At 54.9% G+C, this 27,700-nt stretch overlaps 1 protein-coding gene across 7 annotated transcripts in view; it reads left to right on the top strand.

The window, feature by feature from the left end:
• The window catches only part of HMCN2 (hemicentin 2), a 172,512-nt gene that overhangs the window by 131,686 nt on the left and 13,126 nt on the right, over positions 1-27,700 (top strand). For 4 of the 7 annotated variants that reach the window (XM_027966283.2, XM_042245527.1, XM_042245525.1 and 1 more), the window contains exons 63-86: positions 2,754-2,897; positions 2,990-3,149; positions 3,238-3,362; positions 4,224-4,407; positions 7,279-7,376; positions 7,903-8,169; positions 8,908-9,098; positions 9,557-9,638; positions 9,735-9,871; positions 10,447-10,588; positions 10,675-10,819; positions 11,605-11,732; positions 12,533-12,689; positions 13,481-13,602; positions 14,200-14,364; positions 15,633-15,740; positions 15,957-16,091; positions 16,454-16,588; positions 17,127-17,317; positions 18,074-18,287; positions 19,188-19,322; positions 20,519-20,709; positions 22,269-22,350; positions 25,866-26,135. In XM_027966283.2, coding sequence (XP_027822084.2) covers positions 2,754-2,897; positions 2,990-3,149; positions 3,238-3,362; positions 4,224-4,407; positions 7,279-7,376; positions 7,903-8,169; positions 8,908-9,098; positions 9,557-9,638; positions 9,735-9,871; positions 10,447-10,588; positions 10,675-10,819; positions 11,605-11,732; positions 12,533-12,689; positions 13,481-13,602; positions 14,200-14,364; positions 15,633-15,740; positions 15,957-16,091; positions 16,454-16,588; positions 17,127-17,317; positions 18,074-18,287; positions 19,188-19,322; positions 20,519-20,709; positions 22,269-22,350; positions 25,866-26,135 — 3,708 coding nt within the window. The other 3 variants (XM_042245524.1, XM_042245526.1, XM_042245528.1) reach the window with 3 other exon arrangements.

The raw sequence follows: 27,700 nt of genomic DNA, 5'->3' as shown, positions 1-27,700 counted from the left end.
TCACAAAAGAGTCAGACACAGCTTGGCGACTAAAACAGCAACAACAAATTTCTTTATTTAATGAAATGGCAATGAAAGCAGAAGGGGATAGTTGGGTTTGTAACTTTACTTGCTTGGCAAAATCAAAAGCTGGCAGCACCTTGTTGATCCGTTCCCCCATTTGTCTCTCAACCCTGTTGGCCTTGAAGTCCCAACACTGAGGACCATTCACATGGGGGCTTGGTGGCTCCTGTGTTTGTGTCCACAGGACAGAAACACAGAGTGGGTGCTGGGGGTACAGCTGGCCTGGCCCTGGGCTCCGCATTGGCCCCCAAAGCTGCTCCTCCTCCAGCACCTCAGCTCTGTCCAGCCCAGCTGTTGGTCACCCCCATCCAGGTCTGCATCCTTGCCCCATTCTTACTCTCCCCCAACCCACCCGCCCATCAGTCAGTAGGTGCCTCGTCTTGTCAACATAAACATCTCTGGGGCCAGCCCTGCTCTCCACCCTTGGCCTTTCCCATCTCAGCCCCTGTGGTCCACATCCCTGGGTGAGGGCACAGCCCCTACACTCCTCTCCTGGGCCCCGTCCAGGGCCTCACTGCAGGCTCCACTGGGGCAGAAGGGATGGCAAAGGGCGGGGCTGGGTGTCAGTTATCTGTCGAAAATCCTTCCGTGGCTGCAGTCCTCAGGACCACAACCCAGGAGGCCCTTCGGGGCCAGGGCCCACTGGCCAGGCCCACCCCGCTCCATCCTGCTCCGTGCTCCAGACAGACCCAGCTGCTCTCAGCTCCTTGCGTATGCCTGTGTCTGTCTGTCTCTCGCAATAACAGCTTTACTGAGATACAATTCACATACTATACAGTTTACCCAATTAAAATGTATAATTGAGTTGTTTTTTGTGTATTCACAGAGCATATCCACAATCAATTTTGGAACATTTTTTAAACTGTATATTTTATTTTTCCTTGTTTATTGTAGTATAGTTGTAGAGTTGATTTACAATGTTGTGTTAATTTCTGCTGTACGGCAAAGTGATTCAGTTATGTGTGTGTGTGTGTGTGTGTGTGTGTGTTTGTGTGTGTGTGTGTGTAGGCTTTCCAGGTGGCTCAGTGGTAAAGAATCTTAAAGAATCTGCCTGTCATTGCCGGAGATGTGAGTTTGATCTCTTGGTGGGGAAGATCCCCTGGGAAAGGAAATGGCAGCCCCCTCTAGTATTCTTGCCTGGAGAATCCCATGGACAGAGGCGTCTGGTTGGCTACTGTCCATGGGGTGCAGAGTCAGACACAACTGAATGTATGCATGCCTATACACACACACACACACACACACACTTTTTAATATTCTTTTCCATTATGATTTATCACAAGGTATTGAACGATTCCCTGTGCTATACAGTAGGACCTTCCTGTTTATAATTTTGGAACATGTTTATCACCCAAAGGAAATCCCTTACCCATTACCTTCACTCATAGCCACTCTAGCCTTAGACAGCCCCTAACCTACTGTGTCTTTATAAATTTGCCTGTTCTGGACACTTCGTGTCACATGTGGAATCACAACACGTGGCCTCTTGTTCCATTTAGCACCGTGTTTTCAAGGTTCATCCGTGTTGTCGCACATGTCAGTTTCTCATTCTTTACGTGTTTTTTTTTTCATTCACTTTTATGGTTGAACGTTCCACTGAGTGGATCTGTCACGTTTTGTGCGTCCATCTGCCAGTCGATGGATGTCTGTGTTGTTTCCACCTTCGGCTGTGAGGGATAGCATGCGTGAATGTTCTTGTACAAGTGCGTGGCGTACGCTTTCCTTCCTCTTTGATATATGCCTGGCAGTGGAGTTGCTCTGGACTCTCTTCTCTCTGGCCTTCAGCTCCTGGCACATGCTATTTCCTTCCTGAAATACCCACCCTGGGCTCCCTGAACCACCTCCACTTTCACCTGGCTGATTCAGACCCACTTTCCAGTCTCAGCTGAGACTCGCCTCCTCCAGAAGCCTGGCCTCGCCTCTCCAGGCTCCGTCGGGTTCCACAGGGCCGGGCACACAGGCTTGTGCCTGTACCACTGTCTCTGATGCATTTTGATCTCCTTGAGGACAGGGACCACATTTCACCTGTCTTTGATTCCTGAGCTCACTGTTGGATTTGTAGTAGTTGCTCAATACATTTTGTGCTGGAGGGCTGGCTGGACAGATGAGGATCTGAGAGAGGGCAGATCAGCCTGGGCTGGTGCAGCTGGAGAAGGCTTTGGGGCAGAGGTGCCACTGGAGAACACGAAGGAGAAGCATTCCAGTCTTGGGGGGTGTGCCACCTGAGCAGAGGCTCAGAGGAGCCCCTCGCTTGACTCACATCAAAGTCAGTGAGTGGCTGGTTTGCTGTGATCCACGGGGGTGGAGGGAAAGATTGGAAAGGAGGTGGGAGATGAGCTGGGCCTGAGAGTCAACAGGAAGAGGAACAAGTCCTAGACAGTAAAGGCAGTGGGATCCCTTGGGGAGAAATGTCCCCAGTGGAAGGGTGTATGGAGAGGTTGGTTATAAGGACTGGAGCAATCTAAGGCGCCCAGGCTGGGGAAGGCTGTGATGTGTCTGGGCTTCAGTTTCCCTGTGAGCATAAGAAAAGGGTGGGTAATTCAAGGGTTCCCAGGGTGTTTCAAGCCTTGTGAGTGGGGATCAACCACCCTCCCAGGGAGTCACGTGACTTTTGTGTCTGGGCCCAATGATGGCACCTGGGGTGATGGGTCTGAGCAGGTGACGTCCAGGCCTGCCCCTCCTTCCTGCAGAGAGCAGCATGGCACGTGGCATGGTCTCCCGGGGGGGCCGCCTCCAGCTGAGTAACCTGCAGCCAGACCAGGCTGGTACCTACACGTGCGTGGCCGAGAACACCCAGGCTGAGGCCAGCAAGAACTTCGTGGTGGCCGTGCTGGGTATGTCCGCACCCTGAGCCCCTCCCGTGTCCCACGCCCCTCACACCAACCCCAGCCTCTGCCCCAGGGCCTCACCACAGCCCCTGCCACAGTGGCCCCCCGGATCCAGAGCTCAGGCACCACTCAGGAGCACAGTGTCCTGGAGGGGCAGGATGTGCAGCTGGACTGTGAGGCTGACGGGGAGCCTCCCCCATACGTGGTCTGGCTGAAGGATGGCAGCCCGCTGGACGAAAGCATGGGTGCCCACCTCTGGTAAGGCCCGGCCAGCACCCTCCCCATCCCAGGAGGCGAGCCTGCGTGTCCTCACACACCTGCCTCCGGCTCTCTCTCCCCATGACAGGTTCTACCTGGATGGCAGCTCCTTGGTGCTGAAGGGCCTGAGGGCCTCGGACTCGGGCACCTACACCTGCGTGGCCCACAATGCAGCCGGCGAGGATGCCAGGCTCCACACTGTCAACGTGCTGGGTGAGCAGCCGAGGGCGAGGAGAGGCAGGCAGTACAGCCATCCCAGGATGGCAGCAGCCCAGCCAACACGGGGCCTCCACTGGGGCATCTGGAGGGTGCAGACAGGGCCCTGATGGGGGGCACCTGATGAACCCCCATCCAAGCCCCCTCTGTGAGCCGGGCCCGTCTGGCCTTTCTGGGCCTCTGCCTCATCCTCAGGCTGGTGCACAACTGCTCCAGGGGTACAGTGAGCAAGTCAGGGGATAAAGGAGAGACACCATGGGTGTCATCTTCACTGGGAGTGGATGTGGTTCCAAGACCGTGTGGTGATTGCCACGTGGTGATTGCAGTGGCAGAGGTCTAGGTATCAGTGCCCTCTCCTGGGACTTCCCTGGGGGGAGCCCACCTCCCCTCCCCTGACCCCCTTGCTCTTGTCGCTGTTGTTCAATCGCTCGCTCGTGTCCGACTCTTTGCGACCCCATGGACTGCAGCATGCCAGTCTTCCCTGTCCTTCACCATCTCCCAGAGTTTGGGCAAACTCATTGTCCATTGAGTCTGTGATGCCATCCAACCATCTAATCCTTTGTTGCCCACTTCTCCTGCCTTCAATCATTCCCAGCCTCAGGGTCTTTTCCGATGAGTCAGCTGTTTGAATCAGGTAGCCAAAGTATTGGCGCTTCGGCATCAGTCCTTCCAACGAATATTCAGGACTGATTTCCTTGAGGAAGGACTGGTTTGGTCTCCTTGCAGCCCAAGGGACTCTCAAGAGTCTCCTTTAGCACCACAGTTCAAAAGCATCAGTTCTCTGGTGCCCAGACTTCTTTATGGTCCAGCTCTCTGACCCCATCACTGCTCCTTCTCTCCTCTTCGCTTGCCCACCAGTGCCTCCCACCATCGATCAGGGGCCAGAGGGTGCAGGGACCCTGGTGCACAGGCTTGGTGATCTGGTGAGCATGGTGTGCCCCGTCCGGGGCTCCCCACCTATCCACGTGAGCTGGCTCAAGGACGGCCTGCCCCTTCCGCTCTCCCACCGCACCCACCTCCACAGCTCTGGCCGCACCCTCCGGTAAGGCAGTGGTTCCCCAGCCCACCAGCCAGTATCCCAGACATCCTGCTCAAACAGCTTGCTTAAAAACACAACTGAATGGCTTTTAGACTGAAAACAATATAAATATATAGAAGTTTTTGACGAGGAGAACGAGAGGATCCAAATGGAACTCCAGAAATGAAAGTGGCCTCTGCCCTCAGGTTTTCACAGCCCAGTAGGGGAGGCACAGATCCAGGTGATGACATCCAGTTCCACCTGACTCAGCCTAGCCCTGGTAGGAGAAATCAGGGAAGGCTTCCTGGAGGAAGGTGCCTGAGCAAAGTCTTCACGCATTCAGCAGCACTTCTGGAGTGCTTGCTGTTCCAGGTGCAGTTCCAGGCACTGGGGTGAAGCAGTGAGCAAAGACAAAGCCTCTGCTCCTGCAATTGGGATGGTAAATAAATGAGTATAAAAGCGACCTGTCATAAGAGATGTGTGCTCAGGTAAGGGAGTAGGAAGTGGCCGTGGAGGGCACAATTTTAGGGTGGCTGGCGGTAGGCACTCAGAAGAGATGACACCTGAGCAGATGTGGAAGGAGGTAAGAAGGGGAGGTGACTGCATTCCACGGGAAAGAGCTTCCAGGTGGGAAGAGCAGGTTCAAAGGCGCTGAGGTGGGCATGTGGCTGTGCGTTCTAGGAACAGAGTTGGAGGGTCGGTGAAGGGAAGGTCTGTCAGGCGACATAGGGCTTTGTAAGTGCTTCAAAAGACTTGGGTTTTCCTAAGGAGAGAAGGGGAGCCCTGGAAGGGTTTTCAACAGAGAGGCCTCGTGATGTGGCTCGACTTTTGTGTCTGTGGTAGAATACACATAAAAGAGCATGGAAGAATTGATGCTTTTGAACGGTGGTGTTGGAGGAGACTCTTGAGAGTCCCTGGAACTGCAAGGAGATCCAACCAGTCAATCCTCAAGGAAATCAGTCCTGAGCATTCATTGGAAAGACTGATGTTGAAACTGAAACTCCAATACTTTGGCCAGCTGATGCAAAGAGTGGACTCATTGGAAAAGACCCCGATGCTGGGAAAGATTAAAGGTGGTAGGAGAAGGGGATGACAGAGGATGAGATGGTTGGATGGCATCACAGACTCAGTGGACATGAGTTTGAGTAAACTCCAGGAGTTGGTGATGGACAGGGAGGCCTGGTGTGCTGCAGTCCATGGGGTCGCAAAGAGTCGGACACGACTGAGTGACTGAACTGAACTGAACACATAACAGAGAATCTGGCCTCTGTAAGCGCACTGTCCAGTGGCATTGAGGACGCTCATGCTGTTGGGCAGCCACTACCATCATCCTTCTCCAGACCTCTGCATCTTCCCTCTCCAGACCTCTGCATCTTCCCAGACTGCAGCTCTGAGCCATTAAACACCCAATTCCCCACCCCCTCCCCATCTCCTGGCACCTAGCATCGTACTTTCTGTCTCTGTGAATTTGCCTTATTCTAAGTCCCTCGTGTAAGTGACATCATGCAATAATTGTCCTCTGTGACAGCTTTATTTCACTTAGCATCAGTTTTCAAGATTTGTCCATGTTGTTGTTTAGTCGCTAAGTCGTGTCCTACTCTTTTTGTGACCCCATGGAGCCTGCCAGGCTCCTCTGTCCATGGGGCCAGGATAATGGAGTGGGTTGCCATTTCCTCCTCCAGGGGATCTTCACGACCCAGGGATCATCCACGCTGTAGCTTGTGTCAAACTTTCCACCCTAATATTTAAGGCTGAATAATATCCCATGGTGTGTGTAGAACACATTTCCTTTAGCCATGCGCTCACTCGTCAGCGGACACTTGGATCGCATCCACGTGTCAGCAGTTGTGTGAATAATGCTGGGAAATGTGAACATAATGCTGCTGTGGGCACCGTAGTATCCACTTGAGCTTCTACTTTCGTTTCTTTGGGGTTGTGACCTAGGCTGCAGAGTGGATGGCAGACTGTACTGTAGGCAGACTGTAGGGCTGAGAGCTCAGTAGGAAGGTCTTCTGGGGCTTCAGTCATAATCCAGGTGAGACGCGGTGGGGGGGCCTGGGTCAGAGCCCCGTGACGGAGGTGGTGGTGGTGGTCCAGCTAGTGGTGTCGTGGAGAGAGGAGAGATGGTGGGAGGAGTTGAGCAGGGCTCTGGGCTCTTTATTGAGAAACTTGGAAGGCTGAGTTTCCATTTTCTGAGACAGGTCCATAGTGGGAGGAGCAGGTTGAGGGTTGAGACTTGGGTTCTCCTCCCACATGTTGGTTGGAGACATTCTTGGACATAAGGAAAGATGAAAACCAGGCACTGGATACTCTAGTTGGGAGTTTAGGAAATAGGTTCTTGGAGATGGTCCACAAACAGGTGGTATTGGAAGCCAGGACGGGCTGCAGTCCCCGGGGAGCGAGTGCGGGCTGTGCCCAGGTTGCCAGCATTAGGGTGGATACAACAGACATTTCAGAGTCACTGTGCACGTTGACAAAGGCAACTCAGGAGGAGTGGTCAGGGTGAAAGGGGATTCAACAGACAGTGGGGTTCAGGCGTGGAGACAGTGAGTAGAGATGTCTGATGAGTCCTGAAAGCTGAGCGGAATTGTCTAGAAGAAAGGGGTGGGACTAGCAGGCCACCCTGGGGAGGGATGGTGGAGCTTCAGAATTTGGGAAGCAGGAAGCCTGGGTGCAGAGTGAGCTGGGCAGAGACGGCAGCAGGGGTGGAGGTGGGGAGTCTGGGCTTCATTCTGGGGGTTTAAGCAGAGGCAGGACCTGGTCAGGTGTATGTTTCAGAGCCCTGCCCCTCTGGCCGGTGAGCTGTTGGGGACGGGATGGAAGAGAACGGGCTCTGAGTCCCTCTCTCTCTTTCTCCCCCGCACTCTCGTCCCTCCCTTTGCTCGAGGGCGTCAGGATTTCCCAGGTGCAGCTAGCGGATTCGGGCACCTTCACCTGCGTGGCCGCGAGCCCAGCAGGGGTGGCCAACAGGCACTTCGTCTTGCGGGTGCACGGTACGGAGCAGGGGGCGGGTTACCAGGTCCTTTGGCCTCGGGGGTGAGAATCAAGGCCCCGTCCCTGCCCCTCCCCTCTGAGTGGAACCGAGGGCTGGCCCTCAGGGATGTCAAGGCAGGGCACACACACAGCCTCTGGCTCATTCAGTCACTTTCATTGATCTCACAAGTGGTTCTCGGACACGAGTGTGCCAGGGCCTCACCTGGGATACAGCGGTGAGCAGAGGTGGCCACTGACACTAGGAGGTCAGTGAGGGAAACAGCTCTGTAGAAATTAAAATTCCAGGCGACTGGTGATGCCAGGGGAAGGAGAGGATGCCAGGGAGCACTGAGGGGGCACCTCACCTGGCCTCGGGGTTCCAGGGAAGGCTTCCTGGAGGAGGTGAGGTCTAAGTCATGGATTGGAGATGAGAAGGAATAGACTGGGAGAAGGGCACTCTGGCCAATAGTTACAGTCTGTGCAAAGGCCCAGGGGCCACCTGGCAGCAAATGAACTGACTTGTGCTCACTCTTTGGCTCTGCACAGTGCCCCCTGTCCTGGAGCCGGCTGAGTTCCAGAATGACGTGGCAGTGGTCCGTGGCTCCCCGGTGTTCTTCCCCTGTGAAGCCCGGGGAAGCCCCCTGCCCTTCGTGTCATGGGTGAAGGATGGGGAACCATTGTTGCCCCAGAGCCTGGAGCACGGGCCTGGCCTGCTGCTGGAGGCAGTGGAAGCGGGGGACGCGGGGACCTACTCCTGCGTGGCCATGAGCGAGGCGGGGGAAGCCAGGAGGCACTTTCAGCTGATGGTGATGGGTGAGTCGCCTGCCCCCAGTGCTAGCTTTTCTGGGCTGGGGGTGGCAGGGGGTCCTCAGGGTGGGGGGAAGCAATGGAGAAGGTAGTGAGGGAGATGCACCCCAGAGGCTTGGGGCGTAGGGAACAGGTCTTCTGACCTGGCTGCAGTGGCTGGGGGCCCAGACTCTTCATTCCCCTGGGGCTGTGCCCCCCAGTCTCATCACCCAAACCTTGTAAAGCAGGAAAAAAGCCACTGAGGTCTCAGGGCTCTGGGTCTCAAGCACAAGATTTTGCAAGAGCTGTGCCACATTGAAAAGACGCATCTCCATACTGTTTCCTGGTTGGTTTTAAAGCACAGATAATTGCCCCAGGCAGATGAGCCCACAGTCTGATGCTTTTAGGACCCTCTAACACCATTACCAGGTCTTCCCTGGGGGTTCCATGGTAAAGAATCTGCCTGCAATGCAGAAGACATGGGTTTGATCCCTGGGTTGGGAAAATCCCCTGGAGAAGGAAGTGGTTACCCACTTTCCTGGGAAATCCCATGGATAGAGGACCCAGCTGGGTTACAGTCCATAGAGTCACAAAGATTTGGACATGAGTGAAGAGCTAAATAGCGGCAGCAGTAACACGGTCACCACTGCCTGTTTGCAGCCCCGCCTGCTCTCAGCATCTGGGTGGTGGGGGAGGGGATGAGCCCCAGCTTCCAGTGCTCCTGGCACGGCCCCCAAGGCTGACCCAGGGTGGGGTGTCTTGCAGATCCCCCCTACATCGAGGACTCAGGCCAGCCCGGAGAGCTGTTGTTGACCCCTGGAACCCCCTTGGAACTCCTGTGTGATGCCCGGGGCACCCCCGCACCCAACATCACCTGGCACAAGGATGGGCAGGCCCTGAGCAGGCCAGAGGATGGCCAAGGGGCCAGGCGGGTGCTCCGGGTGGAGGGTGTGCAGGTGCGGCTGCCCCAGCTGCCACGGGAGGAGGCTGCGGAGGGGAGGGGCGGGGCCCAGCGGCACTCGGCAAGGTTCGGCCAAGCTCCACTTTTGTTTAGGGTGTGAGGATGTGAAGACGACCCCCTTGGCCTGGAGCCATGCCCTTGGGAACCCCCAGTCAGGTCTGACCCAAGGCTGATGTGGAAACCAGATAAATCCCTAGCCCAACCAGAAAAAAACTGGTACAGTCAAGGGGGACTTCCTGGAGGAGGCAAGCTCTGCTCTAGCCCTGAAATAAGGGTGAGGCAGTAAAAGGGAAGGAAAGTCCTAGAGAGGAGAATGGGCTGGTGGCAAAGGTCGGGTGGCAGGCAATAGGCCTGAGTCTGAGTCCTGGGCCCTTAGCTGTGTAAGTGGAAAGCCAGGTCAGGAGGCGGGCAGGCTGGGGCCAGAGGCAGCTGCTCACCCTGCTCCATCCCCAGGTGAGTGATGCTGGGCTGTACACTTGCCTGGCCCACAGCCCTGCTGGTGAAGTTGAGAAGAGCTTCCGGATAAGAGTTCAAGGTATGGGGTGCTGAGGTATGGGGCAGGAGAGGAAGGCAGGATGAGACAGGGCAGAGGTGAGTCCATCTCTCATGCCCTCTCTGCCTGCCCCACCAGCCCCCCCAAATGTCATTGGGCCCCATGGCCCCCGCTTTGTGGTTGGCCTGGCCCCGGGACAGCTGGTTCTAGAGTGCTCGGTGGAGGCAGACCCAGCACCGGAGATCGAGTGGCACCGAGAAGGCATCCTGCTGCAGGTGGGTGCCAGGCTGGGCACCCTGGGGCACTGCCTTCTGTCCCTTTTGGGCCCCAGACCCTGGGCAGACTAGCTCCCAGGTGCCAGGAGCCTGTTCGGTGCCAGCACTGTGCATACCTGCTCTCCTGATTATTAAATTATATCTCCACCCTGTTAAATTGTTATATTATTATTACCTCATATTGGTGATGGGGCCACTGAGACAAGGCTAAGGTTTGCCCAGGACTTTTGATGCCTATCTGAGCCAGGCCTCATGACTGTGTGGCCTGGGGCCCGTTCCTGAAGTTCTCTGTGCTCACCCCTGAAATGCGGCCCATTTGCGGCTGTGGATTCAAGGATTGTAGATCTGAGGGAGGCTCCAGCTCCTGCTCTGAGCATGAGCCCCCTGCAACAGGCCCGAAGGCGGAGCTCCAGGGAGGATGCCTTTCCCTCCCAAAGGAGCCTGTTTCCCCAGAGAGTCCTCAGCTGGGCACAAGTGCAGGGGCTGCGGGCCAGTCCCACTGGTTCCGTGACCCTGCCGCCTGGGGGGCTGGCTCACACTCATGAGGGTCTGCCATCCTGGGGGGGTCTCTCCAGGCAGATGCCCACACCCAGTTCCCCGAGGAGGGCAGATTCCTCCAGCTACAAGCCCTGAGCACGGCCGACAGCGGTGACTACAGCTGCACTGCCCACAACGCGGCGGGCAGCACCAGCCTGGCCTTCCACGTGGAGGTCCACAGTGAGTGTTCCCACCCCACCCGCCCTGCCCACCCTCCGGAGAGCGACGGACCCCCAGCACCTGCTCCCTCTGTGCCCCTCCTCCAGTGGTGCCCACCATCCAGCCAGGACCACCTACAGTGAATGCCTCCGTGAACCAGACGACCCTGCTGCCCTGCCAGGCAGATGGTGCCCCCCGGCCCCTCGTGAGCTGGCGGAAGGATGGGGTCCCCCTGGATCTCGGGAGCCCCAGGTGGGTGCTGGCAAGGGAGGGCCTTAGGGAGGGGCTCAGGTACCTCTCTGCAGGTTGTAAATGGAAGCCCACCTGGGCAGTTGGAGCAGAAAGGACATGGGTCTTCTCAGAACCCAAGGGCAGACATGCCCATTGGTTAAGGGCCTGAGAACCCCTGTCTATCTGTCTGTGTCTGGTTTTGACTCTTGCTTGCTAATCTCTGTTTCCGTGTGCAGGTTTCAAGCTTCTCTGTCCCTCAGATCAATTTCCTATACCTTCTTTCTCTGTGAACAGGTCAGGGATGCTCCCCCACCAGCCTCCCACCCTGCCCAAGTTATAACTCCTCCATTCACACAAGTTGCAGAGCCTGGAGAGCTGTGAATCCCAGTTCCGAATTCCCAGGGCAGAGAATTCCATTGGCCCAGCCTGCGGGGCATGTTTGTCCCCAGTCCAATCGGCTGTGGCCATGGGTGAGGTCACAGAGTACAGACATGGCCCCTGGGAAAGGGCAGTTGCCAGACCTGATCTAGAGGCTGTTCTCAGAAGGAGTTGGGGTACCATTGCCTGCTGGCTCTTGGGGAGAGGCTGGGTCAAGGTGGAAGCATGGAAGGCCAGAAGCCCCACTCACCCTTTCTGATTCTAGGTTGCCATGTGGGTTGCTGCCCATGGCCGTGACCCCCACCCCACCCTGACCTTAGCCTCAAACCTTCAGGACTCCTGAGTTAGCACCCTCTTTCTGGAAAAGTGAGGGACCGAGGGGAGGGTCTTGCTGGAGATACAACCAGGGGTCCCCTCCTGTGTTCCAGGTTTCAAGTTCTGCCTGAAGGTTCCCTGAGGATCCAGCCAGTCCTCACCCAGGACGCTGGCCACTATCTCTGCCTGGCATCCAATCCTGCAGGTTCTGATCTGCAGGGTCGTGACCTGCGGGTCTTCGGTAGGTAGATGAGAGAAGGTGTGTTTTTTGCCTTCAGCACCCACTCCCTGTCAGGGCCGGGTCCTGCTTAGCTTCTGGGTCATCCTAGCTGTCAGGAGCCAAGAGCAATGGCCTCCAAATGTTTTTTGACTATGAAGCCCATTGGTTAAAAGTTTTGAGTGTGTATACTCAAAGATGCATATTTATTTTTATGGAAACATATACGCTTACTAGAAAGTGAAGTCGCTCAGTCGTTTCCAGCTCTGCGACCTCATGGACTATAGCCCACCAGGCTCCTCTGTCCATGGGATTTTCCAGGCAAGAATACTGGAGTGGGTTGCCATTTCCTTCTCCAGGAGATCTTCCCAACCCAGGGTTGGAACCCGGGTCTCCATCTGAGCCACCAGAGAACACTTACTACTATACTATTATATTGAGTGATAAAAGATGTACAGGCTGTCTAACACTCAGAGTCACTGAGCCAGAGGCTCTAATCTGCTCTTCAGTCTGACTGATCACCTTGGTGGAGGCAGCTGAGCCCTGGCCTCAGGCAGGCTGCTGGGGAATTTTGCCCTGGAGGCCCCATTCAAGGAGAGGCAGTTAGGGAGACACCAACCTCAAGGGTGAGCAAAGGTCCCATCACCCCAGCTTTGGGAGCCCATTGGAAGACCCACTCGTGGAGTTTCTCTTGCCTCCTGGTCCCTGCTTCCTCGGGGGTGGGTTGAAGGGGATAAGAGTAAACCCTGCTCCTTAACTTCATCTTTGGGCACAGCCCCACCCACGTTCCACACCCTGTCTCCTGATCACCGCTTTCTCCCCAGAGCCTCCAGCCATCGCCCCCGGCCCCTCCAACCTGACCCTGACGGCTCACAGCCCAGCCTCACTGCCCTGTGAGGCCAGTGGCTGCCCCAAGCCCGTCGTGGCCTGGTGGAAGGACGGACAGAAGCTGGACTTCCGCCTGCAGCAGGGCGCCTACAGGTGCTGAGCTGGTCCTTCCGGGGACATTGTGAGATCCTCAGGGTGCAGGAGGGCTTGCCCATCTCACAGACAGGGAGCTGGGTCGGAACCGAGGTAGGGACATGCTTGGGTCTCACTCACCAAAGCTAGCACCAGGACTTTTGTGTCCGGACCTCAAGGGGCAAGGAGGTCTTTACAGGACATGCTCAGTAGGAGGTGGGGGCATTGGGGACATAATGGGGAATATATGGCCTTTGAAACCACTTCAGTCACTATTTAAAAGCCCACCTAGAAGCCTAAGTTCATGCTGGCTGAGACTGGACCCGTAGCGCCTATAGCAGCCTCGGTCTCCCTGTCTCTCAAGTCTGATCCTGAACTGATCCCTGGGAGGACTGAGGGAGCCAGCTCAGCAGTGAATTCTCCAGGTATTTCTTGTGTTAGGTGCCAGGTCCTCGTGGAGCTTTGTGACGAAACAGGCATCCAATGGACACAAGCAGTTCTAATCAGGGCTTTGGATGTGGTTGTATTGCAGAAGTTATCCTAGGTGGTGACTTTAGAAAACTCTCTAGGATTATGGAGAAACCCAGGCAGAGATGTTAAAACCACCCACAAACTCAACAGCTAGACCTTAGGAGGTGGAAAATTCTAGGAGAAACTTTTTGAGTCGGCACTGGGGGCCAGATATGGGAAGGGGAACAGTCCGGAGACACAGGCCCTGCCTCCAAGTTCTCTCGGCGGAGAAGCCGTGGCTGGCTGGTTTCAGGTCAGCCAAGCCAGTCACTTAGCAGATGACTGTCTGTCTGTCCGTCCAGACTCCTGCCCTCCAACGCCTTGCTCCTAGAAGCCCCGAGACCCCAGGACTCAGCCCTGTTTGAGTGTGTGGCGAGCAATGGAGTGGGTGAGGCCCGCAAGCTCTACTGGGTGACGGTTCATGGTGAGTTCAGGGTCAGGGCTGACTGTTTTACGGGAAGTTCACAGTCAGGGGTGAAGGCTGAGGACAGTGTCTCCCTCTCCTGGGCGCTCTCTCCACCTGCAAGGACCTGAGGGTTCCCCCGAGTATTTCTTTGCTTCCTGAATCACCTCCTCCAGGAAGCCCTCTCTGATCCTGCCCTCCCACACTGACATAACCCAACTCCAGCACAGCCTGTGGGAGCTTGTAAGAGAGGCTTCTCCCTAAATCCAGAATGTTCTGAACCAAAAATCTGACCTTGTCATCACTCCAGATAAAAGCCCCTCCCACCATGGCTGCCCACTGTCCTCAGGATAGAAAGCTTAAGTGTCACCTGGGCTCACAAGGTCACCCCTGCTGACCCCCAGGTTCGGCTCAGCTTTTTGCTCCTTACCTCGGGGCCTTTGCACATGCTGTTCCCTCTGCAGTGAACAGTCTTCCCTTCACCCAGGCAATACCTGCTCTTCCTTCAGGTCTCATCACTGATGTCCCCTTGTGTCTTGGTCTGTCTGTCCTTCTCATCCGCTTGGCCCCGTGGCTCTGCGTTCCCCAGGGGACCTCAAGCCCTGACCTGTGTTTCAGTGCCTCCTGCCATTGCTGACGACCAGACAGACTTCACCGTGACCATGAAGGCACCCGTGGTCCTCACGTGCCACAGCACGGGTGTGCCGGCCCCGGTCGTGTCCTGGAGCAAAGCAGGCACCCGGCTGGGGGTGCGAGGGAGCGGCTACCGTGTGTCTCCTTCTGGTGGGTAAGGGTGAGCTGCGTGGACCTCTGCGGAGGGGACACTGGGCAGAGGCCGTGAAGGCAGCCCCCTGGGGCCTGGTGGTTGAGCAAGATGGAAAGTTCTGGCCCAACTCTGCCATTCCCTCACTGTGTGACCTGGGAGAACCCTCTGACCCTCTCTGAGTCTCCCTGTCCAGTCACTGGAGTGTTAATGCTCATCAGTCGGTCCCTGATGCTAGCTGGTAAATCGGGGCTGCTTAATGACAAAATGAGAAAGAGCTACATGAGAGTTTTCATAAAGCTGGTTTTAGCTCATTAGAATTGTCCTTTATCCTGAAACCGTGCTTTTCTTAATAATTTGGGGTCGAAAGTTTTTATGAAATTCAGGTGAAAGTAGATGTTATGTAACTTAAGTAGTAGTAGATGTGACTTAAGTGTCTTTGCTTGTCAAAATAAAAAGTTGGCAACTTTACGGGGATTCTCCAAATTAAATGTATTTGTTAGCTGATTGGTTAGGGAAATCCTAAAGTGTGGGAACCGTTGGCCGGATCTGTAGTTGTCCAACTCTTTCAAAGCAATAGAACTCTTCCTTCTGACTAGTGGCTATGAGAAAGCCAGACACGTGAGAGAAGCTAGGTTCTGGTTCCATTTGGAGCTGGGGTGGGTGCTGCAGAGTGGTTCAGAGTCAGGCAGGCCTCACTTCCCTTGCCCACTCAGGAGGCCCTCAGGGGTCTACAGGGGATGATTTAGAAACCACTTTACCTGACTCTTAAGGTGCAGCTTACAGCGTGGGAAGGTTAAAATGGTGCTCACTGAGCAGCCAAGACTGAGGGAGAGAGGGCAAAGGGAGGACAGAGGAGGTGGTAGCCCAGGAGGGCTTCCTGGAGGAGGCAAATTTCGAGCAGAGCGCAACAAGGATAGCAGGGTGAAGGCCTGTGGAACCTTGCTAAGGTGGAGGTGGGCCAGGGATTCCAGGTGGGGCAGTGGCAGATTCAGGCACATCACAGCCAGAAAGGCCTAAATACCATTCTATGTGATTCCGCATTGCACACCTGGCCCAGAGACTGGAAGATGCAGAGAGCGGAAGGGACCTTCCCATGTTATGCTCTGGGCAGGGAGAGAGGCAGGCCCAGGTTCCCCCATGCTCCTTACAGATGGGCAGGGAGCCAGGTTGAGTGGCCTGCAGCAGAGACACCAGGGTGGGATGTGTAAGAGCCCAGCTGGCTTCTTCCCTGGGATGTCCATTCTGGGTCCCCTCACCCCTCTCTGTGCCCCATTCCCACCCACAGGGGCCCTGGAAATTGGGCAGGCCCTCCCCATCCACAGTGGCCGCTACACCTGCACGGCCCGCAATGCCGCAGGCATGGCCCACAAGCACGTGGTCCTCACTGTGCAAGGTAAGCGTCCCCAGGCCAGACAGCCGTGGCCCTGGAGGCGGGGGAGCAGGTGGAGGGCCAGGGGATTCTCTGGGAGAAAAGACTCAGCCTGCCTATGTCCTCCATTCCGAGGTTTCCAGAACCCCGTGTTCCCTTTAGAAGCCTCTCTCTCTGGTGCTCAGACACCCCCCGGTTGGAGGTGTCCCCAGGGACCTCTGCCGCCCTGTTCCTTTGCAGCCTCCCCCGTGGTGAAGCCACTGCCCAGCGTGGTCTGGGCGGTGGCCGAGGAGGAGGTGCTGCTGCCCTGCGAGGCCTCAGGCATCCCTCGGCCGAGCATCGCCTGGCAGAAGGAGGGGCTCAGCGTGCCTGCAGGTGAGTGCCCTCTTGGGGTCCTCCTTCCTGTCCCCGGGCTGCCCACTCCTGCAGGGAGCTCTGGAAAGCCTGTGCCCTGCCCAGGGGCATGGCACCCACCTCCTGCCCTCCTGTCTTCCCTCACCAGCCCAGAGCCCTTCATTCTGCCTGAGCGCTCGGTGGCTGGGATGGGGGAGTGAGGAGGGGGACAGCCTGGACGGGCTCTGGGTCCAGCTTCCAGGCTCATTCTGTCCCCCGGTCAGCCTGTGGCCACAGCAAGTCACTTGCCTGGTCAGACCAAACCACCCAAGCAGCCTTCCTGCCCTCCCCGGGGGTCCTGCTGCCCCAGCCACCGGCTCCCAATTCCTCTCCACCAAATCCAGGGGCCGGTACCCAGGTCCTCCCCAGTGGACAGCTGCGGATTATCCATGTCAGCCCAGAGGATGCTGGGAACTATTTCTGCCTTGCCCAGAACAGCGCGGGCAGTGCCGTGGGGAAGACTCGGCTGGTGGTGCAAGGTGGGACCAAAGTGGACCCCAGTGAGCCAGGGGCTTTGAGACTCCTGAGAGCCCCTCCGGCCTCTGCCTGGCTCTGGTCCCAGGTGGGGCATGTCCCTGCGTCCATGCCTATTCCAGCATGGCTGGTGGTTCTAGAAGGAATTCAAGGCACACATCTCCCAGTTTCGCACCCAAGGTCTGGCTTCAGACAGTAACTCCGGTCCTCTGCTTCCTCTGGCCTCTCGTGGGAAACGAGTCTGGTTGTTCTTCGTTCGCGTTGGCTTTGCAGTAGCAACAGCCGTTTCTGTGGTGTTAGTCCCTGTGTGTGCATGCGTGTGAATGGGGCCACTGCATCGCAGCTTCACCAAACGTGAGAAAATCCCCAGGTTGTGCAGGCCACGGCAATGGCTTATGACCAGGGGACAGTGGGGTGGCTGGGAGGGCAGCAGGTGAGGCGGAAGAAGGGGCTGAGGGCGTGCCAATTGCCAAGGGCACTGGGACAGGGGCAAGCCACCCCAGGCCAGCCCCAGTCCCCGAGCAGACTCCCCTCCCCCCACAGTCCCACCCACGATCAAGACTGGGCTCCCCAACCTGTCCATCACTGAGGGCGCCCACGCCCTCTTGCCCTGCACCGCCACCGGCAGCCCCGAGCCTAAGGTCACTTGGGAAAAGGATGGCCAGCCTGTGTCCGGAGCCGAGGGGAAGTTCACCATCCAGCCTTCCGGGGAGCTGTTGGTGAAAAACTCGGAGGTGAGGGTCTGGCTCCTGGGAGCAGAGGGAGATGATAGAGACCGCAGGGGCTGCAGACGCCTGCCGCGCACCTACTGTGTGTCGTGCTCTGTGCTGAGCCCCGTGCCGTTTCTTAATCCTAGAATCGGGGCAAGCAGGTATTATCACCCCCGCTACAGATGAGGAAGTGCTTCCCTGGTGGCTCAGTGCTATGGGCCTGCCAGTGCGGGAGACCCAAGTTCGATCCCTGGGTCAGGAAGATCCCCTGGAGAAGGAAATGGCAACCCACTCCAGTACTCTTGCCTGGGAAATCCCATGGACAGAGGAGCCTGGCGGGCTATAGTCCTCGGGGTCTCAGAGTCAGAAGCAGCTTAGTGACTAAACAACCAGATGAGGAAACTGCGGTTCGGAGTGTACCCAGGTGTTCAAGACACGCTGTTGCCAAGAGGCGGGTGGAGAGTTGAATCAGGACCTCTGTGGCCAGTTCCCGGGGAGGGAAGGAGCCCTGGAGGGAAGGAGAGGGATGCAGGGCACACTGTGGATATCCCCACACTGCTCCTACTGTTCTCAACCTGAGCCACGGGCGTGAATGGGACTCGGGCCCCCTTCCCCCGCCAGCATGCATCATGTCCTGTAGTAACAAAAAGTTGCAAGTCACTTTGCCTGTCTAGGCACCATGGTCCAAGAGAACCTTCCGGGGAGCGGGTCCCCAGGGAACATTCTGGCCCGTGCTGGAGAAGGAGCAGTTCTCAGGCTGACCCGTTCCTTTGCCCACAGAGCCAGGACGCTGGCACTTACACCTGTACCGCTGAGAATGCCGTGGGTCGTGCCCGCCGCCGAGTGCATCTCACCATCCTGGCCCTGCCTGTCTTCACCACCCTGCCTGGGGACCGCAGCCTGCACCTCGGGGACAAGCTGTGGCTTCGCTGTGCGGCCCGGGGCAGCCCTACACCCCGAATAGGCTGGACCGTCAACAACCGGCTGGTCACAGGTCTCGGCCTGCTGGGGGCGGGTGGGACAGGGACCCGGGACCCTGGGAGGTTGAAGAGGATGGGGAAGAGAGTGCCAGTCAGCCTGTGGGTTCTGGGTCTCCAGCTTGGCCCTGCGTGGCGGGGACAGGGCAAACACACGTGGCCCTACGTGACCAGTCACAGGTCAGACCCGACAAGAAGCCACCTGCAGAAAAGTCTCAACCATGGAGACCTCCAGGCTGGGAACAGGGACTGAGCTCCAGCCCAGCCTCTCAGCAAACACCTTTCCTGGGGGGCTCTTTCCTCCCACCTGCACCCCAGGCGCTATTTCGGGAGGCCTAAGGGTTGGATAGCATCACCAACTCAATGGACACGTACCTGGCAAACTTGGGGAGATAGTGAGGGACAGGGAGGCCTGGCGAGCTTCAGTCCATGGGGTCACAGAGTTGGACACGATTTAGCGAGGTCTATCCAGGCCCCGTGGTATATAGAGTAGGTGCTCAACAAGTGTCTGTTGAATGGATGAATTGCTAAGCACTTGCCCTTATTCCTGATGTAGGGACATGTCTAATGATGACAGGGAAATCAAAGGCTGGCCCTAGCACCTATCTGTATGTAAATCATGGCATCATCTCTACAAGTGTCTCGTGTTAATAGGTCCCCAAAGACCTAACCTGGGCCACTCATCAAACTCAGCGTGAACTTGAAAATGAGAGAAGGCAGGTCCTCAACCACATCCTCTAACATGGCCTGTGCCTGCCATGATCTGGTCTGACTTGCTTAGGCTTCCAGCAGGGAAAGGGACACTGTGCCTTCATGAAGCACCTGCTGGATACCCAGGCCTGAGTTAAGTGTTCCGGGCAGGAGGTCCCGGCACCCTGAACCCAGAGCTCCACGGGGCATCTCTTTCTCTGCCACAGAAGGGGTGTCCGAGCAGGATGGGGGCAGCACGCTGCAGCGGGTGGCAGTCACCAGAGAGGACAGCGGGACCTATGTCTGCTGGGCGGAGAACAGAGTGGGCCGCGTGCAGGCGGTCAGCTTCGTCCATGTGAAGGGTAGGGAGTGACCCCGTGGGCTTTCTCCAGACTTCTGCTGACCCAGTCTAGTGGCTTTTCTAAGAAACCAGCCTCCTAATCTCTGAATCAGTACCTCTCCACCCTGGCTGGGCTTTGGAATCTCCTGGGGGATTTCATAAACCCCCAAGGCCCAGATTTCACCCAAGGCCCTGACATCAGTATTTTTTACCCTCCCCAGATGTCCCTGGCCTTCCAAGGTGACACTAATGGTAAAGAACCCGCCTGCCAATGCAGGTAAACCTAAGAGCTGAGGGTTCAATTCTGGGTCAGGAAGATCCCTTGCAGGAGGCCCTGGCTACCCACTCCAGTATTCTTGCCTGGAGAAGCCCTTGGACAGAGGAGCCTGGTGGGCTACAGTCCATAGGGCTGTATAGAGTCGGACACAAGTGAAGCGACTTAGCATGCCCAGATGCCCCGAGTGTAGGTAGAATGAGATCTGACCCGTTGACCTTCAGCACTACCCTCAGCTGAACAGGGTTAAGTGTGGGAGGGGGTCAGGGGCCTGGCAAACACAGCGAGAATCTCGCCAGTTTTCCAGTTGCCCCCCACAGCCCTCCTCCCCTAGAAGCAGCCCAGTAACCCTTCTGGCACCATGACTTGTAGACTCAACTTTAGGATGGGAGGATGGGGCCCAATGGACAGATTGAGCTGCCCACAGCACCAGGATTCTACCGTTGCTAGATTCAAGCTCAGGAAACCAGCAAGGGTGAAAACCAGCACAGGGCGGCCAAGAGTGGTTTAAGCATTGCATGGATTGGGAATCAGAGACATCTTAGTGTCGCTGTGTCAGACAGAGGTGTCCCAATGATCATATCATCTTTGTTTTCCAAAGTACCCTACGAGTATATGACACTCATACCATTTCTCCCCTCCTGTGCCTGTCTCACAGGACACACATTGATCACTAATCAATCATAGCACTATTCCCACTCAGCTTCAAATCCTTCTCAGCGTGGTGTTCCTGGCAGCCACTGCCAAGCTAGTGCACTTGACCCATGACACGGAAGTTGTTTTCTATCCCTAATGCATTTACTTTACACAGCCATGCCGAACCAGCAGAAGCCTCTGTGGGTCACTGGGGTCTGGCAGGCAGGCCTTTGGGGATGGATTCGTGGGAGGCTTAACCTCAAGGGAACCTCCTTTCTGACCCCCCTGTCTGATGTCACCTGACACAGAGGCCCCTGTCCTACAAGGGGAGTCATTTTCCTACCTGGTAGAACCCGTCGGGGGCAGCATCCGGCTGGACTGTGCGGTCCATGGAGACCCGGCGCCTGACATCTACTGGATCAAAGACGGCCTTCCGCTGCGGGGCGGCCGGCTCTGGCACCAGCTGCAGAATGGCTCACTGATCATCCGCAGGACGGAGGCAAGGCGGGGCCCGGGGCTGGGCTGGGGCCACCCAGGACAACCTCTGCTCTGTCTGGTGGCCCAAGATGGTTGTTTAGTAGGTTGGCATCACCTGGTACAGTCTACAAAGCACTTTCCTGCCCATACCCAGAGATTCTCCCCCGACTAACTAGGGCGACCTCCAGCCAATGACTTCACTTCTCTGCACCTCAATTACCTCCATTCAATGAGGCTAATAATCATCCCGCCTCATAGATGCGCAGTGAGAAATTAGTGCGATGACCCACACCAGGTATCTGAGAGTGACTGGCCCCTCGGTAATGCTAACATATAGAATTGGTAACCACCCCATGGAGCAGAGTAAGCGGTTAAGAGTGCCCCATGTTACAGATGAAGACACTGAGGGTCAGAGAGGCCCCCAGTCAGTAAGCATCTGAGTCAAGACCCCACCCAGGTATCCTGACTCCTACTCCATGCTATTTCCAAAGCCTCGAGCTCAGAGGCAGTCTCTGCTTGCTCATCTTCGCTTCTGTGTCCCAAGTCCCAGTGGCTGTCCAGAAACCCACCGTTCAGGGCTGTCATGGACTCACGTTAGAGGTCCTTGATCTCACCCGTTTGGGAGCCTACCTCAGACTGGTATCAAGGCAGCTACAGTAGCAGCAACAGGGCTTCCGTGACCTGCGTATTTCCAGTGTGGGGCCAGGCATGGTGCCTCGCACCTAGTAAGTGTAACCTCATTTGATGCTTACAACAATCCTATCATCCCATTTTAGAGATGGGGAAACTGAGTCTCCAGAGACACTGTCATGCACTAGTAATGGGTTCAGTGTGGTAAGCAGGGGAGCCAGAGCCAGTCTCCTCTTGGACTGACGCCGAGCTCTGCACTCTGAGTTGCATGCTATGCCTCCTGCTTAGAGTCCCTGGGGAGTGGCCTCCTGGATATGATCTTCTGGGTGTGGACCCTGGCCTTGGCTGCCCCCAGCTCCGTCTCATGGCGGTACTGCCCCTCGGAAGTGAATCTGAGCCAGCATTCTTCCCGAGTTGCCTCATCGCCGTGGTCATGGATATCCTAGGACAAAGTCTTCCCTTTCACCAGGGCCAGGAAGTGCTGCAAACCCTCCCTCCTACCCCGGAAGTCTTGCAGCTGGGCACCCGAGGAGCCTGCAGTTCAGAAACCTGTTCTTGTCCAACTCAGTGTTGCCCAAACTTTTTTTTTTTAAAGGCATCCCTAATAAAGCGCTGTGGCCTCATAATTCTTTAATGTGCGTAATTTAGAAGAGGTGGGTCTCAAGCATGCTTTGGCAGCATACGGCTCCACCTGGAGCCATGACCACCACCACCCTTAAGCTGCAGGCGTGAAAGGGGCAGGATTTCCTCTCTGGATTCCACAGAGTAGCAGCCATGGCGGCCCTCCTGATGGAATGTGCGGGCCCCTGGCTGATTTGGGCTCTCAGCTCCTTCCCGGTTAGGTGGGCCTTGCTCCAGGGGCCCCTTCCTGTGTCCAGCTGTCCCCAGATGCTCCCCGCCGCCCTCACCCTCCTCTTCTGAACGCCACACCCCTCCTGTGCCTGCCCGCAGATGGACGACGCAGGACAGTACCAGTGCCTGGCAGAGAATGAGCTGGGCACAGTGGAGAAAGTGGTGGTCCTTGCGCTGCAGAGTGAGTCTCGGGCCCACCTTTCCTGGGCCCTGGGCGGGGGGCACCAGGTGACGGGGGTCCTCCGGGGGCAGCTGTGCTGAGGCTGTGGCTGTCTGATGGGACAGGAAGGCCAGTCTGAATATTTACTCAGAACACACAGTTGAAGTCCTATGAATTGTCTCTGCAACGGGGGATGGGAATCAGATGCTGGTGAGTCCTGGGTACCCAGCAGCCAGCCCTGGGGAAACCTGTTTATACAGAACTCAAGGGACTTCCCTGGCGGTCCGCTAGTTAAGTCTCCACGCATCCAAAGCAGGGGGTATGGGTTTGATCCCTGGCTGGGCAACGAAGATTCCACACACTGTGTGGCACAGCCAAATAAATAAAAAGTTTTAAAAAAGAACTCAAAACTGTCACCAAGATGAGCGTGACAGCTCCTACATTTGCCAAGCAGCTTGTAACTAACAAAGCACCATGTGAGCCTCAAAATAACCTTATGAAACGGTCTAAACAGGAATTTTTAAAAAGTTTTTATTGGAGTATAGTTGATTTACTAATATAATGTTGTGTTAGTTTCTGCTGTACAGTAAAGTGAAACAGTCATGCAGACATATATATCCATTCTTTTTAAAGATTCTTTCCCCACGTAGGTCATCCCACATAGAGTACGGAGTGCCCTTTGCTACGCAATCGGTCCTTGTTAGTTACCTATTTGACACATGGCAGTGCGTAGACGTCCATCCCCATCTCTCAGTTCACCCTCCCCCAACTCTGGAGTAAAATAATGCCATTTGCAGTGACATGAATGGACGTAGAGCTTGTCACAGTGAATGAGGTAAATCAGACAAAGACAATACCATATGGTATGGCTTATATGTGGCATCAGAAAGACGTATTTACAAAACAGAAATACATAGGGATTTTTAAGGAAACTCTTGTGTGAAGATTAACACACAAGGAGGAGGGCACGTGTTGCAAGAGCACAGCTCAGTGAACGTTCATCACAGGATCCAAAACCAGAGCAGCGTCAGCTCCCAGACCCTCCCCCCATCATGCTGCCTTCCCGTCTCTACCCGCCTCCCAAGGGAATCACTGTCCAGAGCTCTGCCTCTTAAAAAAATATATAGCTTTATTGACACACAATTTATATGCCGTAAAATCCACCCATTCGTATTAAAAACGCCCCACCCTTAAAAAAGAAGGAAACTCTATCGCATGCTATGGCATGGATGAACCTGGAGGACGTTACGTTAAATGAAATAAGCCAGTCACAAAGAGACAGATACTATATAATTCTAATTGTATGAGGGCCCCAGAGTAATCAGATTCCTAGAAATGGGTAGTAAGATGGTGGGGGCCAAGGGCTGGGTGCGGGAAGTATGGATTTAGCGTTTAATGGACACAGAGCTTCGGTTTGGCAAAATGAAAAAGTTCTGGGGGTGAAAGGTGGTGACAGCTGCAGGAGGCACAGATACACTCAACACGACTGAACGGTGTCCTTAGAAACGAGTGAGATGGTAAGTTTTATGTCATATGGTTTTTACACAATTTTCTCCCATCCTCACTGCGTGGCACGTGGCATCCTAGCTCCCTGAACCAGGGATCGAACCCATACCCCCTACGCTGGAAGCGTGGAGTCTTAATCACTGGACCTCCAGGGAAGTCCCCACAGGCTTTCAAGTGAGAAAATTCACACGCAGGAGCGGAATTGCTGCGCTGGCTGCGGGAGACTACACGTGGCTCCCAAGATGCGGCCACATCCTAGTCTTTTATTTTTTAAATATACTTTTTATTTTACATTGGAATATAGTTGATTGATAGTGTTGCGTTCATTTCAGATGTATAGCAAAATGATTCAGTTATACATATACACGTATCTCTTTTTGGTCGCATCCTTTTCCCATATAATATCATCTTACTTGGAAAAAGAATCTTTGCAGATGCAATTAAGTTAAGGATCTTGAGATGAGGTTGTCTTGAATTCTCTTGGTGAGCTCTGAATGCTAGCAAGTATTCTTGTAAGAGAGAAGCAGAGGGGCATTAGAAAGACACACACACACACACACACACACACACGGAGGAAGCGAGAGGAGGGAATAAGATGTTAAGATGGAGGTAGACGGTGAAGTGATTCAGCCACGGGATGCAAGCCACAGATTGCCAGAAGCCCCCTGAAAGCTGTAAGAGGCAAGGAAGAGCTCCTCCCATGGAGCCCTGAAATGATTGACCTGGGACTTCTGGCCCCCAGAACTGTCTGAGAACAAATTTTTGCTGTTTTAAACCGTCGAGTCTGTGGCCATTTGTTTCAGCAGCCACGGGAAACAAAAACACTGGCAAACGGTTTCCATGGTGATGACACGCTTCCCCCCGCACCCCCCTGCAGGGTGAGAGTTCAGCTGGGCCTCACCAGCACTGGGCAGTCTCCATCCTTTTCATTCTAGCCGTTCTGGGGTGTCCATAGTAGTGAGTAGACAGAAATGATTATCTTCAGAGGAGAAACCTGAGGATCAGGGCGTGACTCAGTGAGAACCACTCACCTGTGGGTGAGAGAGTCCATGTCTGCCACGTACCCTGGTGTCAAGCAGAGGCACTTCTAGCAGATGGCCAGGCTTCACTGGAAACAAGCTCAGTGTCCTCTAATAGGGACCTGGTTCAGCAAATTGTAACCTGCCCACACAGTGGAGCACCAAGTGGTCACTAAAGACGCACATTGAACATCAGGAAAGGTCCTTATGATCTGTTATAGAATTAAGGAAGAAGAAAGAGAGGGAAGGGTGATCTGAGCACATTCTCATAAGGAAACACTGTCAAGAAGGAAACTCTGAAATGAGCATTGGAGTGGGAGGGTCCTTTGCCTCTGTGTTTTTCAGTCTGTCTGAATGAATACCGGCCACTTGAATACAGGCACACCTCGTTTTATTGTGCTCCACTTTATTGCACTTTGCCAATGCTGCATTTTTTACAAACTGAAGGCTTGTGGCAGCCCTACGAGCAAATCTGCCGGCACCATTTTCCCAATGGCATTGGCTCACTTAGTACCTCTGTGTCACATTATGATAATTCTCGAGCTAGTTCAAACTCTCCCACCAAAAAGACTGTGACTCACTGAAGGCTCAGATGATGGTCAGCATTTTTCGTCATCAATTATTTTGAAATTAAGATATATAGATCGTACTTTTTGGCATAGTGCTATTGCGCACTTAATAGACTACAGTATATAGTGTAAAGGCCCTTTTTTTCCTTCTCCTTATTCTTTTGTCTGCACCACATGGCATCCGGGATCTTAAATTCTCTGACCAGGGATCAAACCCGTGCCCCCTGCAGTGAAAGTGTGGAGTCTTAACCACTGAACTGCCAGGAAATTCCCTGAACACACTTTCTGTATGTACTAGGAAGCCAAAAGGTGCACGTGATTTGTTTTATTGTGATCCTTGCTTTGTTGCGGTGGTCTAGAACTGAACCTTCAATATCTGCGCACTCAGCCTGTGTGCAAAAATACTGAAATGTTCCTGAAAGCTGTCCTGGGCCTCCCGCAGGTGCCCCGGTGTTCCAGGTGAAACCCCAGGATGTGACAGTGAGATCTGGGGATTCCGTGGCCCTGCGGTGCCAGGCCTCTGGAGAGCCGGCGCCCACAGTGAAGTGGCTGCGACAAGGCCAGCCCGTGCGGGCCAGCCAGAGGCTCCAGACCCTGCCGGACGGGAGCCTGTGGCTGGAGCGAGTGGAGGCCAGAGATGCGGGCCCATATGAGTGCGTCGCTCACAATCTCCTGGGCTCTGCCACGGCCCGGGCGTTCCTGGTCGTGAGAGGTATGGGGCACCCCTGCCCAGGTCTTCATGGATGGGGGTGGGATCCCTTGCCCGATGGGGATCTGTGTGTTGCTTGGGGGGCTCCTGGCTCAATATCCTGTCAGCTCCCTGACTCTTCTCTTTGCCTGGAGTCACAGACTTAGAATGAACCAGCTCAGAGGGCCTTAGGTGGTCATCTTGTCTACCCTGCCCTTTACGCTTGGAGAAACTGAGGCTCTGAAATGCTGAGTGTTTGCTGCTCCTCTTGGATCCTAGCCCTTCCAGCTTAGCTGGCACAGACTGGTGTCCTTTGATTGGACACAAAGGATTGAGTACATGCGTGCTCAGACACTTCAGCTGTGTCTTGTGATCCTATGGATTGTAGCCCACCAGGCTCCTCTGTCCATGGGGATTCTCCAGTCAAGAATACTGGAGTGGGTTGCCAGGCCCTCTTCCAGGGGATTCTTCCCGACCTCGTGATCGAACCTGCATCTGCCTGCATCTCCTGCATTGCCAGGCGGGTTCTTTACCCATTGAGCCACCTGGAAAGCCCCTTTGGGCACACATGATCCTATAATGTGGCAGAGTAAAGCAAGGGTATCTGTGGTGCCCACCTAGGGGGTTGTGGTGAAGTCTGTGGATTAGAGTTGCCCCGAGCTCTGCCTGGCCGTGGTAGGTGGTCAGTAATGGATGCTACCTCCTGCTGTTACTAAACTCTGACATCTCAGGTCTCCTCAGTCAGCTTATTTTTCCTTTGGGTCAGATCAAACTTTAAAGGACTTTAAAGGTAAAGGACTATGCTGAGAAACTGCACTAGAATGACTGAGATTGCATAAAGGAAAGTCACAAAATATATTCTTTCTGTGCATCTGTAGGAACTACTCCATATTTGTGGCTTGGTAGCTCTGTCCCTGTCCATGGCAGACATCACTAATCTATCACCACCCACGACATCAGATTCCTTCTCCACAGAGCACTTCTCCATGCAGCACTGACTTAGATGAGGAATCGACACTTGGCCACTTGAAAACCCACTCAAAACCCACTGCCAACCAACGGTGGGACTCCTTCTGGCCTTTTTGGTCTCCTCATCTCCTGCAGGCAGGGATGGGACACAGACACATGCGGTTCTGAAAGCCCAGTGGTTCTCTGACACCCGGCCACAGATGCTGTCTCTAGAGCAACTGCAGGTCTGAGCAGACCTTCCCTTTATTTCAGTTCTTACCTGTCCTGTTGAAAAGCTCCCACCCCAACCACAAAGCTCTTCACATGGCCTCTGGGTTAGTTTCCTGAATATGCCATAACAAAATAGCACAAACTGGGCGGCCTGAAGCAACAGAAATGTATGATCTCGCAGGAGGGTGGAAATTTAAGATCAAGGTGTCAGCAAGGTTGGTTGCTTCTAAAATCTGTAACAGAGAATCTATCCAGCCCTCTCCTCTAGCTTCTGGTAATTTGCTGGCAGTCTTTATTTTGATTTTGATTTTTTGGCCACACCACATGGCATGCAGTTTCTTATTCCTTGACTAGGGATCAAACCCAAGGCCCCCACAAAGGAAGTGCAGAGTTTTATCCACTGGACCACC

This window comes from Ovis aries, chromosome 3 (genome assembly GCF_016772045.2).
Source record: "Ovis aries strain OAR_USU_Benz2616 breed Rambouillet chromosome 3, ARS-UI_Ramb_v3.0, whole genome shotgun sequence".
In the NCBI taxonomy this organism is placed as follows: domain Eukaryota; kingdom Metazoa; phylum Chordata; class Mammalia; order Artiodactyla; family Bovidae; genus Ovis; species Ovis aries.
The sequence above is the reverse complement of the archived record's forward strand: the minus strand, read 5'-3'. Positions and strand labels throughout refer to the sequence as shown.